The sequence below is a fragment of the Aulonocara stuartgranti genome (genome assembly GCF_965226115.1).
Source record: "Aulonocara stuartgranti genome assembly, chromosome: 5".
Lineage (NCBI taxonomy): Eukaryota > Metazoa > Chordata > Actinopteri > Cichliformes > Cichlidae > Aulonocara > Aulonocara stuartgranti.
The window spans coordinates 15025837-15039335 of NC_138943.1; the positions used below are offsets into that span (position 1 = coordinate 15025837).

General features: G+C 37.0%; 1 protein-coding gene across 3 annotated transcripts; it reads right to left on the minus strand.

Annotated features, from left to right (window-relative positions):
* Positions 1–132: 132 nt before the first annotated feature.
* On the minus strand, positions 133–13244 carry srsf3a (serine and arginine rich splicing factor 3a). Of its 3 annotated transcripts, XM_082533354.1 has the most exons (8): positions 13092–13243; positions 6268–11332; positions 5443–5489; positions 3889–4099; positions 3670–3804; positions 1130–1168; positions 924–1010; positions 133–809 (listed from the first exon to the last, which is right to left on the minus strand). In XM_082533354.1, exons 3-8 carry the CDS (start codon positions 5447–5449, stop codon positions 782–784), a joined length of 507 nt encoding a protein of 168 aa, XP_082389480.1. In that variant the 5' UTR covers positions 5450–5489; positions 6268–11332; positions 13092–13243; the 3' UTR covers positions 133–781. The 3 variants fall into 3 exon arrangements, with proteins under 3 accessions (XP_082389480.1, XP_082389481.1, XP_082389479.1); XM_082533355.1 differs by lacking the exon at positions 6268–11332 and having other exon boundaries at positions 13092–13244; XM_082533353.1 differs by lacking the exon at positions 13092–13243 and having other exon boundaries at positions 6268–12508.
* Positions 13245–13499: the final 255 nt, after the last annotated feature.

Genomic DNA, 13499 nt, shown 5'->3' on the forward strand with positions numbered 1-13499 from the left:
AAGCTTCCTGTGTGGGCTACATTTGCAGCAAACTATAGTACTTCCTGAATTTAAAACGGGTTCATTTTCAGCATTTGCCTTTTTAGTTCTAGTGTATGCAACTATGAAAACAAAGCAAATGTTACAGAAAACTCACCTTGGAAAAACATTTATTGAACAAGATGTTAAACTGTATCAGTACATGTTGTTGGAGCTCAGACATTCAAAAAAAGAAAAAAGAAAAAAAAAAAAGAAAAAAAAAGAAAAAAGAATCTAGTCAATGCTTTCTTTCGCAAAGGAAGGCATTTAAAAAAAATTAATTACAGATGATCATGTTTTAGGGATAGACTACAATAACAGCACCATATTTACAGCATTTGTTAAGAGTCTTCTTTTCTGTTACTGGTATGAGAGAAAAAAAAAACCAAAAAAAAAAAACCCCACACCACTCCCTCTATACCATGTCACAGTAACCGAGCAAGAATATTAAAATAAATAACCAAACCAAAAAAAGGAAAGAAAATGAAATGATGACTTTAAACAGTTTTAAAAAGAAAAGTAAAACCAAGTACTCATTTTCAAAGCATGCAGGGCAAGACAGAATTTAACAAAAAACCCAAAAAAACAAAACAAAAAACAAACAGTTTACACCTTTCTTGATCATTCAACAGACCATTAAGACCCAAACATGGCCAACCTTAAATTGCCATGAGCTACCCAACAAAATCTAAAAAGAAAAGACTATAAAAATGTACTTTTTTGTAACCATAGCATAAGCCGGTAGATGAGCTTTCCAAGATCTTCATTTCCTCTCATTAGACCGGGAACGACTGTAAAACAAACCAACCAGTGAATAAATGCAAAATTGATGGGGAAAAAAATTGTTAGCTTAATATTAAGTTTGAAGTTCAAGAACAATAAATATAAAAGTTATTTTGATTTACCTCCTCGATCGCGAGAAGGATCTTGAGCGCTTACGGTTCTTCTCTCTGGAAGCAGACCGATATCTGCGTCTATCTCTTGAAACAGACCTGAAAAAATGTTTTTAATGATTTTTATCATTTGCCATAGACAAATGTGTGGCGCAAAAAAAAAAAACAAAAACCAAAAAAACCAAAAACAAACAAAAAACAAAAGGTGACATGGCTACCTGCTGCGGCTGCGGCTGAGGCTCCGTCTCCTTGGCGATCTACAATGTAGGGGAGGGGGGAGGAGTTAAAAAGAAAATTAAGAAGAAAACATTTTTTTAGAAATATTAAGAGAGCATATTTAACATTTCCCATCTCTAATACAACCTTTGAAATTAGTTTTTCTTGATCCCTACAGAAACATGGGTTACATGTGGAAACGTGGTTACACGTACTTCCTGGACTGTTAACAGAATGATCATCTGTATCCATGAACTGGTCAAATGTTTATAAGGAAACTTTGTCCAATGAACACAAATCATGGAGCAAGATATCAGAATGTAAAACAAAATCAAGGCTCGGCATTAAGGCTTGTCTGAGAGAAAGACCAAACAAATTATGTGACAGCTTTTTTCCTTTCTTTTTTTTTTTTAAACCAAGCATAAAAACATTCTTCAATCACCGATCTACTGTGATCCTCCTTGTGCACAATGCTCCCCAAAAAGTAAAATACCTCCTTTAGCAGCAACACAGGAAAGACTGATTATTTTTGTTTTTTGTTAAAAGAAACTTTGATGTGGGACACATCCTAAAGCAACGAAAAATAGGGTAACCTACAAGTAAAAGGGTCTTTAAACCGAAAACCCCCCCCAAACAAACAAAGAAAAAAAACCCCAAAGAAACAAAACAAAAAAAAACAAATTAAAACTGCAAAGAAAAAAAGTTTACTTCCTGTGGTTATCACTCAAGATAGCTTAATGTCGAGCCCTGAAAATGCACTCAGTAGAACAATTACAATGAACACCAGATAAATGTAGTTCATTTTTGAAATGGAAATTAAAGAATGGTGGTCAAAATTCCTTGACCGGTTTTTGCAGCACTGCACTGAATTTTCTCCAAATTACATAACTGCTGAAGAAAACTGTCAAGCAGCTATGAAAGCTAGATTAAGCATTAAAACTACAAAGAGCAGGATAAAAGAAACTTACTATTTTTGGGGGAATTGGACAAGATAGAAATGACGCAAGGAAGCCAGACTGATGGTGAGGGAGGTCGAATTGCAGAGAAGATTTGCCACAAGATGCAAATGTTGGAGATATGAAGTTGCCTGGTGGCTGGTTCGAGGGGGGTAGTTGTAGATTTTCCCTGCCTTTTTTGGGGGGGTGGGGGATGGGAAGGGATGTAAGCCAAGGGCTGTCCCCGCTGATACAGTAGATGTTTGGAGAATAGAAAGAGTAAAGACGCTGATTGGCTGATAATGTGAAGTGGACCGCTGTCGATTGGGTAAAGGTTGGAGGAAGGAGGAGGATGCTGGGAACTGCATGCTCAGGAACCAAAAGCTTGGTGGAACCTGACGACTGGCGGTGCGCCTGGGTCATGTGACAACACCAGCCAAGCTGATTTGGGCTCACTGGTCAGCAGTCACATGATGCTGAAAGAAGACTAGTTGATTGACTCAGATGGTGAGAAGCGTGGTGGTGACTCTGAAACGGGGTTCAGTTTTATTAATAGATGGCAACTGAACTCAGGAAAAAAAATATAAATAAAATTTACACCTGCAGAATGTAAGTGTAAAAATATTTGATGGGAGATGAAGGGCTAACTATGCTTCTGAAGATGTCTTTGTAAAATAATATCACTCTGGCAGAGCTTGTTGTTTCAACAGTTATATTTTAATAAAAGATTTAACCGTTTACATAACCTGCCACTAATATACCCTTGAAATGATAAAACAATGAAAAAAAAAAATTGTATCAAAATTATTACTTCAATCTTCGTGGGATCAGGGGCCGTATTCACAAAATATCGAAAAGCTTGAATGTAGCTCTCAAGTGGCCAATTAGTAGAAACATGAAAACGAAAAATGAAAAAACTAAACAAAACACTCATCACTTGCTGAGTTGGGGGAGACGGGTTAGAAACTCCAGAGCTCTGTCTTATAGAGCCTGAAAATAATGTACTTAATTTTGGTGAGAAAGCTGGCAGGACAGGACTTGTTGAATGCGAATTCACCAGGCATTACCCGACTGTACTCACAACAGCACAATCACATGTCCAAAGAATAGTTGAGATCTCCAGTTTATGAGCGAAAACTGTAATGAAATGAGTGCCTACTATGTAAATGTTTTTTTCCCCCCTCTTTGCTTTAGTCTGGCACTTTTAGTTTGCTTTAAAAAGAAAGTATGACACTTTGTGAATACAGCCACAGATTTTTTTTTTTAATTTTTAAAGAAATAAAAAAAGGCAAGAACGCTTGAATGCAAGTGTGCAAACAATTTGTTTCAAGCTGTCAGAAACTTGATTCCTTGCTTAGTTTCAGTTTAGACTATGACAAAACTAAAAATAGATGGTAAGAAACTAGATTTTTGCTAATATATTTGGCCATTTAGTCGATCTAAAACTGTTTTGCCAAAATCAGAAGCTGAAAAATAAGTGTGTATTTAATGAACGTGTGCTTTGTCATTTGTACTCTTATTGAACACTGCAAGTGAGAATTTTGTTTGAAAAAAATGTCTACAGATAAATAAAACAGTAAAATAACTGTCAAGTAGGAAATGCATACCTGCGTCTAACAGGAGGACTGCGTCGCCTAAAATCATCTCGAGGGTATCGGCTCCAGGATGGAGGAGGGCCACGGCTCCTGGAGCGTTTTTCTCCAGTGGATAACTCAACGCGTACTCGACAGCCACACATGGTTCTGAACAGAAGTCAACAAATGAGCAGAAAGCAATGCAAAAATCAAACACAACTACTAATAAGTGTAGCATGTTGAAGGAGTTACCTGCCATCCAATTCTCTCACAGCATCTGAGGCATCTCTGGGATCTTCAAACTCTACAAAAGCAAAACCTGGGGGATTCCTGGCAACCCAAACACTTCTTAGAGGACCATAGTAACCAAACGCTCTTTCTAACTCCGTCTTATTTCCATTGTTTCCCAGATTCCCGACATAAACCTTGCAGTCGAGGGGACAGTCTCGATGAAAAGCAGGGTCTTAAAAGTGACAGAAACACAAACACCCATCAAACGATGAAGTAGAACAAATTACGTATCATTCATCAAAATGTGCAAATTAAATGTAAATTATGTTAACCTGCATTAAAATATTTTATTTTTCTATGTTGACTAATCCAAAGCCCTTCCAGCCTCAAAGTTTTCTGATCTACTGTACATAGCCTTACTTTAAAAGACTTATTTCTGCAGCCAACCATGTAAAATAAAGTCAACTAATGCCATTCCTTGTTTAATTTTATTTCACCAATTTTCAACTTCTTTTTCTTGAAAAAACAATCAAGCAAAAAAATAAATAAATAAATAATAAAAGCTGGGGTGAAAGCTCAGTCTACCGCCCTGCATCTTAGACTGTCCACAGAAAGAGCTTAAAGTGCTTTGAGTACTACTATCATGATAGTGATGGAGCCACATGTAACTAGAGTGTGAAAAAAATTTTGACGAGACAGCATGAGTCCACCATGACACAGAACAAACAGTGGTTGTGGTAATTCAGTAAATGGTTTTGTCTTCTTTAACTTCTTGTGTAATGTGCACATATTTAGAGAATATAATTTTTTATTGACAAACTCATTCATTGGAGTCACCATCTGTTAGCTTTGCAGTGTTTGAATTAGGGGCTGTGTCCAGCAAAGTACTTTTTGCCTGACGATAATGCTAGGCCATCCTCTGAAAATGTCCAGCTGAGAATACTTGAGAGCACTTAGAAGTCACCGCACATTTTCAGCACAGACAATTTGGTTGCTATGATACATAACATCTACTTTACCTGACTGCTACTGACCTGGTGAACGAACTGTTCTTCTAGACCTTTATATTTAACATCAATATTGTGGTAGACATGGATACTCAGAGAAGCAACATTCACTTCTCATCCATTGTTGCTCAGATGGTTGTCAGCATGTGTGCAATGGGAAAGCCTGTCTGCATGGCATTTGTCCCAGTTCTGCTTGATGGGGTAAAAAGTGACAAGCACAGCTTTCTATCAAAAGTTCAAGATCTTAAGGCCTGGCAACCAGTAAAACAACCCAATCACAAAGCTTGGGAGAGATGCTCAGTGCCCCATTGCTGCTGGCGTTTTAACAATACCATCAATACATGCCACTCCTATTCCAAGCAATTCCAAGAACATTGCTCTTAGGAACTACGCTGGCCTCAGGAAAAAAATACTTTGGTCTTTGGACACACCCCTTAAGTTCACAAATACTGTAATTCTTTTAAAGTCACTTAGCATGTTCTGTGTTGTTTCATGGGACACCAGGGCACCTCCCTACTGCAAAACAAAGCAAGAAAAGCTACACGACTAACTGTCTGAGTTGTCATACCTCCCATTTCAAATTTATTCTTGTTTAAGTCCAAGACTCTGTTATCCCTGAAAAGAAAAAAACAAAACAAAATTACAAGAAACAGTTACAGTCAAACAGCTCTGAGAACAGTTAATCTATGGCCCCATTTAAAGCTGGTATCAGTGAATTGTTATATTTGCATTCACTTTGCAGCACTGCAAAGCCTTTTCTAACAAAGAGTCTCATTCAGGTTTATACATGACTGGGTTGCTTATAACTGCAGTACCTACACAGGATTTTTAAATATTTAACAACCGCACACTTAAAAAAAAAAATCCAAAGCCAACGCGTTTCTTTTTGGGGGTGGGGCGGTCTCTTTAGTGCTTCTTTGGTGCTTTTCGGATGAATGGTGAATAAAACTATGTTGGTTAATTGGTCAGAGGTATATAATATATAATACAACAATAAGCTAGAAAATGGGGTGGCTTCTATTAGCAGACTCCTGAGCCTTAACACTGGCTATACATTTCCAGGCTAACAGCACCAAAAATAGTTCGCTTTAGCTTGATTGTTGACGGGTAACATTAAAATTGGATTTTAGTTACTCTAAAAAGACATTTCTTAAGAATATTACAAATTACTTTTGAGTCCAACTTTTCATCCGAACGATAATGCAGCAAAGTTTTCCACCACCCTTCAAAACCAACCATGCGAGGATTAACGTTACGCTAGCAAATTTAGCATTTATTACCGCGAAACGATTTACAAAAGAATTCGTCGCGATGCGAATCGGCATCCTAGCTGAATTCACACGAGAAACGTGTGGAAGACCGAACCTACCTTCCTGTATGGAATATAACTCACCTTTTTACAGCTAAAACTCAACAAAAAACCGCTTGCAGAAGATTTCACGCCGCTCGTTTAAGCAGCAGGCCTAGCCTGTTAGCTTATTAGCGCCTCGAGTAAAGCGGAAGAGCGAGGGGGAAAAAAGAAAAAGCCCACTCTTCTTCTGCGTGTGTAAAACGCCATTAAAACACCGATAAATGTCTATACTGCCACCTACTGTACCAAAGTGGAATGTCTGCCACAACACATTAAACTAGCAAACATGTGAGATCTTCACCCAACTTTTATAACAGAAAAATGTAACCAGAGAAAGTTTAGAACATTTTACATGACTGAATTTTTTAAAAAGCGCCTTTACTTCCATCATCACATCATTATATTTAAATATTACTGTTATATGTGTTACTTCATAGGATAATCAAGGTATAATAAAGTGAACCAAGCTGCTATTAGTCTAAGGAGCGACTGGACTTTAAGTTTTGTGAAGACGTTTCACTTCTCATCCAAGAACCTTCTTCAGTTCTAAAAGCTGCTATTACATTGAGTTAAACTTCATAATCCCTTTTAGTCTACTTTGGCTATAGGTAAACCTATCCCTGCCCCGAGCCACTTTAATTTATATCTACACTGTTAAAAACAAACTCAAAGCAAGCTTATTTGTAAAGGGCATTGTTTCATTTATTCATAGAGGTCAAGTAAAATGTACAACCATGTAAAAAAAGGGGATACAAGTTGAACTAGTAAAACTATAGCCTAACTTTACATTTAAACTATGTACACCATGTACTCTATATACCGCAATAACACTTATTTTTTTTAAATGATCTAAGAAAAAAAGTGTTATAACTGTGGAGACTGGCCAGATGTCATACTCTTGCTTCTGTCTTCTTACTGGTGCTTTTCTTTTCAGACCTTATCTGTGCTACAAGGCTGAAGATTTTTTTAACATCTGTTCTTGTTCCTGTGTCCTGTAGCCGGTAATCTTTTTCAGCTATTTACTGCAATACTAGATTTCCCCTGTGTAAACACGTAAGGCTCTTCTGCCTGAAAAAATATCGTCCTTTCTTCTGCCATGTCAAGCTAACCTTTGAAAAAATAAAATGTCAAGATGTTCTTATTATTGTGACATTTTAAACCCCATCACCTCATGGAAAAAAGGAAAAAAAACATTAGAGGTGTTCAATGGAAATAACTGAAACTGAAAATAATTAGTCAAAAATGTTTAAATAAAAGCACAAATGCTATCAGAGGAATTGCAGTGATATCTATAAATGAACACAGGCCATTTTTATACATACATAGAGTACATATACATTAAACACATATTAGTGCATTTACTCAAGAAAAAAAATATTATAATGCTTGTATTTTACTTAAGTGTTTCCATTTTATGCTGCATTACACTTCTACACCACTCTAATTTAGTGTTTGTGAGTTGTGTTGTAGCTCTACAACAAAAAAGGATTTTACACTGTTTCCTTCAAACTCTTGATGCTTTAGTGATGTAACACTTGCTTGAAGTAATTCAAATATGTGTAGCAATTCTTGTTTCTTCCTTTATTTACCCCCCTTTTCAAGTATCTAACAAACCCTTGGCCTTAACTATGACCCTGACCTTTTGACTATCCTCAGATTTTTAAAGAGAAATTTGATTAACGTCTTAACGTTTGGCTGCAGTAATCACTATTATGATAAGAAAATGCACAGACTCAAGCATGAAGCCCACTGTCTAGATAAAAATTCACTGCAAATGTTTTTGCTGTGGTGCATAAAATGTAGTCATAGTACAGATACGATGTTTTCTATGTTCTGTGACAAGAATCGCACAGTTTGCTCAGTTTGACCTTAAGAAGATAAAGCAGTGCAAAAACAGCTGCCTGCCATTTAGTAGTTACATAGGAACACAAGTAAATCAACAGACAGGGCTATTGCTCAACACATGTGACCTCTTAGAAGCGCGCAGGTGGGTGGGTAGATAATGTATGTACACTTCCCGTATAGAGGCGCATTCAAGACGAAGTGTGGAAAAGGGGGAAGAATTGTGTAACAGAAGTCTTCATGCATCTCTGACCATGAGGCTTACCTCAGGTCACAAAGGGGCACAGTCAGAGAAAAATTAGCAGCTCAGTCTTTATTTATTGCACGATGGATGGATGAATAGGGAACTCTGTTTTGCTTGTTCTCCAACGTTATGTGTAACCATATGTGTAATCTTTAATTAGACACATATTGGAGACATTAATGTTTCATTTAAACTTGTTGCGAAACACCCTGATTTGTATCCCATTCTGACACGGTTTGTGATAACGGTGTTGTGATTTAACCGTCTAACATGTCTGGTTAAAGCCAATCGGATTCAAATTAGTTTTTGAGCAATTAGTCATTTCAACCTCATGCTTTTGGTTAATGATTGCCTGACGTGACAGGTTAAATTGCTGTGTACTAAACTTCTTAGTAATCGACACCCTATGTAATAATTAAGAATAATAACCCTTATTACCACAGGTTTGTTGAGCGGGGGTATCACTACTTTAAACTTTTTTTTTACTGAACTGGGCTCTAAGGAGGTCAGGAGGGAAACTATTTAGTGGATGGCAAATGGTTTACAATAACTTCATGTACAGCAGAGGGGTTTGTGGGACTCCAAATTATGATGACATTGTGTCAGTGACAACAATCTGATCATAAATGTTCAATGAACGTGAGAAAATGCAGAAAAGACCACAGAGCATTGTCATTGGATTATTGGATGCCCTGTGCATAAACAGATATACTCAGCAGCCATTTTATTAGGTACACATAGCTTAAAAGTACACTCTGTCCTCACAGTCCTATGATGAAACATCCTTTCATAAAGCAAATAAGGGAAGTTTTGACTCTGTGTTATGATTCATTTGAATGTCGCAGCTGGTTTTATTACACTGACAGGTGTTTCTACCACTTTGTTCATTGATATAAACTCAATGAAATGCAGAAACCTATTTGGGGTTTTTAATATATAAAAAAATGAAATAAAATAAAATAAAATCTCCTTTACAGTTGCATTCTGTTTTTGGGATTTAAATCAGATATTTCCTGTGGCAGTTTACTTAGAACACATCCAAATACTGTGTGAAAGCCCTGATTTAAAAAAAGTCTTCAGCTGATTTGAAATGATTTCAAAAAAGTTTCATTCTCTCCGAGACTCAAAACAAACCATTAAGCTCCTGTTTTTCTTTTAACTCAAAAACAAAAAGAAGTTAAAATCTTTCCTCATCAGTTATACAAAGTGATAAATGTCAGACATAACACAAAACACACCAAAACTGAACTATGCTGACAATAAAACACAACCTTTTAAGGTTTGTGTTGACATGATGAAAATAGGACTGCTGTTATTCACTGCCCCATTTCTCAGTCGTTTATTCAGGGCCCTTGGCAGACACAACAGTAAAGAACTCTTGCTTTTGGTGGGGGGGGGGGGCAAAAGTTCAGGGATAAAAGGGATCACTCGGGAGATTACTCCCCTGTACGTATCACGGATGCCTAGAACACAAACAAAGAGCATTATGTTGCTCAGCCTGTAGCTGCAGAGCGCATGTTTGTGTGAGAGCAAGTGCTTCTTTAACCTCACCCTCCCATTTGCCTTTTGCTTTACCAAATGAAGCATTAAGCTGCCTTTGTTTTTCCGTGTATGTATTCCCCTGCTACCATAGGGTTCTCCTTGTAGCTATTTAAATGAATCATCTCTTTTTTCAAGCATCCACTCAGCACAGTGTTTTTCAATCAGATTAGTACAGCACATTCTGTTCTGTTTCACTTCCTGATGACTGTGCAGCCCGTATCCCTGAATGAACTCACCCGCGTGCTTCTGGTTACACCAAGATACTCATTCAGACAGATGGATTCTTGCAACTGCCAGTCAGATTTTTGTACTTTACACAGTATTTAGCAAAATCTGTTAGACACCTATCAGATTTGCTGTTTACTGTTTTGTTTTAGCAAAGATTAAACGACTTTCCGATGCAAAGTGATAGGTAAGTAGCAGTAAGAAGGCCACAAAGTTCTAAAAATAAGTTACAACTGCATGTATAAAACAGCCACAGACCATTGATGTAACCTTTGACCATCTAATTTTCATTTGTCTTCTTCTTCTTTTTTTTTCTCGCCTGCCTGGGTGCTTTCACCAGAACAGAAACAAGATGTTCTTGATGTTTCAGGAAGGAAAACAACATCTCAAGCCATGTGTCACTATACATATCTATTCATGCATCTCAGTTCAGCCCGAGCCTGTTTAGTTCATTTTGACCTCCAGTTAAGCATTGCAGTGTAGGGGAAAAGAAGACAGACAAAGCAACCAGGACGCCACAGTTCACGAATTTTGGTAAAACAAACAAACCAACCTTTGCCCGTGCAGGAGTTGACCGTCCTGACATGGTGTTTTATTTTAGATAATCAGTACTATTATTTTAAGGGTTTCATGTGGGCAGTGACACATAGTGAGGTTGTGTTTTTACATCTTTCTGTTTCTGTGCTGTTTTTTTTCTTTAAATGTGAATAACATGTTCTAAAACACATGTGTGTGAAAGCTACTTTCTTCCGATAACCAGATGCTCAGAAGATTACTCACCCCAGCTGACAATATCCCTGTTGCGTTTGCAGAGTCAGGTTCACTTGTGTTATGTCACCTATATAATTAACAGGATCATCATGTTCCCTCTCAATAGCAGCTTGCTGTCTGCCAGCAGTGTGGTCAGACAGTATCCTTACCACCTATAATGGTGGGATTCATCATCTAGAGAGACGAGGCTCTTTGAGCATCTCGGTTCTATAAAGGAAAGTTTTCCTCTCGCTGTCTGACATGAACAAATTTTGGTTAAGTTCTCGTTAATGATTCACTCATAACATTAATTCGAGGCATATTTTATAATTTTTAATACAATAAATGTGATAAACATAGACACAAGAAGCAGCCATAAAGCATGTCAATGCCAACACCCTCAACCGCAAAAGCACAAAACAAGGCCATAAAAAACTTTTATTACCATGGATTTTAGGTTCTCTTATCCCCAAAGTAAATGTGTCAGTAAAAAATAAGTTCATCCTAGAGATGTGAAAGAGAAAACATATTAACCATGAATGTGATAATAAGCAAACACTTGCTTTAATCATGTATAATATAAAAAGCAATATAAAAAGCCTAGAAATGAGATAAAGGCTGTTTGAACACAAGATTTCATCAGCATGCAGAGTGTGCATCTGGGGTTTCCACATGACGAGAGCTTTCAGCCTCCTTACAGGCTGTTTAGGAGTCATGGTCAAAATATACTCAAACACATGCCCTTTGGAGAAGAACATGACCACTGTGAAAAGTTTGATTACAACATAAATCAACTCCTGCTGGGTTTTTATATATATCATTCTGATGATATTTTAAAAATATTATATTAAAATACTCTGTGTTGTGTCTCTCACGTTCATCTCTTTTGGTGTGTGTTTAGTACTTCACTACTATTTTGACTTCTTGTATATTTCAGGCGAAAACTGTCTCTCCCTGATAACTGCGGTCTTTCTTGACCCGGACAAAATTTGACTTGCAAAGCATCCTTCATAAAATGCAATGCATTTCATGCTCACCTGAAGCAGGTTGCTACTTTAAGTTGTTATGTAACATTTTGCTTCACAGTGAGCACTTTAGATATGTGTTAGATGTGACACTTTTTTCTAATCCTGTTAATATGGAATGCATAATGAATCAAAACGACTTCAGTAACTAAATTACAATTTACAATTTTGAATATTTATTATTTTATTTTTCATGTGGATTTCCAGGTTAAAAAGCAACTGCCAAATTATAATGTGTTTATAGTGCCTCATTACATATAGTAACACTTAGACAATAGTATTTTTTTTTAGGTTTTTACTTTAATTAAACTTTGAAGACTTTAAGAAGAACTGTACTTTACAGTAAGTAATTTTCATTTTGTAATTTACTAGGATACAGTAGCAATTATTAGACTACAGTAATGGCTTAGACAGGTTTAACATACTGGTTCTCTAGTGAGCATCCACATCAGAGTAAAATACTGACTGATTCACTACAAAATATGAAAACTATTGTATCGGGAGGTTAATGATTAATAATGATTTATAGAATGAGACAGGATTAGGCATATTCACCATCTGTTCTTGGTTTATTACATTGATTTATCATTCAGCACTTTGGCAGGGACTGCCATTATGTTCCCTCACAATGAGTACTTCTACTTTTAATAATGATTTATAATAATAATAATAATAATAATAATAATAATAATAATAATAATAATAATAATAATAATAATAATAATAATTTATAGGAACGTATAGTTCCCAAAATTTGACTTGCAAAACAAGACTTAATAGAATATGATGCGCATCACTAGAATACCATAATACTAGAATCACACACAGCACCACCTGAACCGTGTTTATACATTTAAATGGACGCCTAACACACTGGCAGGACTTTTCACTGTTACTGGTTTGACAGCAAAACAGCTGTCGCCAAGATTTTACTTGCAAAGTTGGTAAAACAATAGCTTACACCACGTAGTGAGAATAGAGAATTAGTATGTAACATGAGGAGTTTGATTTTTATATCTAACTTGATTGAGTGGTATTTTTTTCCAACTAGTAAAAGATCTTCATACTTTGTTGCAAAGCCGTAAACACCACAATAATGTAAACACAGACTGTTTGGGAAAAGATGACAAATTATCTCCGCCCAGTAAAAATGCCAACATGGAAAAATACCACCAGGAATTAATAAAAGAAACAATAGTAGAAAAAAAACATGCATGCGCTTTTGTAGAAGTCCTTACCCTGAAATAAGTGACAGTAAACTGTCCTTTAAGCCATAAAAGTCTCCGATAAGTAAATATGCTACTCCCCCCCCCCCCTCTGTTCTTTGTAAGTCTACAGAAACAGTGCGCTAATCCGTATCACCGCGCGTCTTATCGGGCAGTGAGGTGTGCTTTTACTTCGGTGATTACACATCCTCATCTGTGTCTGCAGGCGGGCTGTTACACAGTACTGTTGACGATACGTGTCGTCAGCTGAGCGGGGAGGACAGCCTGCTGCGGTACAGGCTGTTCCCGGCCTGGCTGTCTCGGCACGGAACGGGTTACAGGTCAGGGTGTCTATTGGAACACAGTGTTCTCATCAGCAGCGGCAGCGGTACAGCTACAGTACAGCCGGAACATTGTGTTACTTTGTGGCTGCTTTCCAAG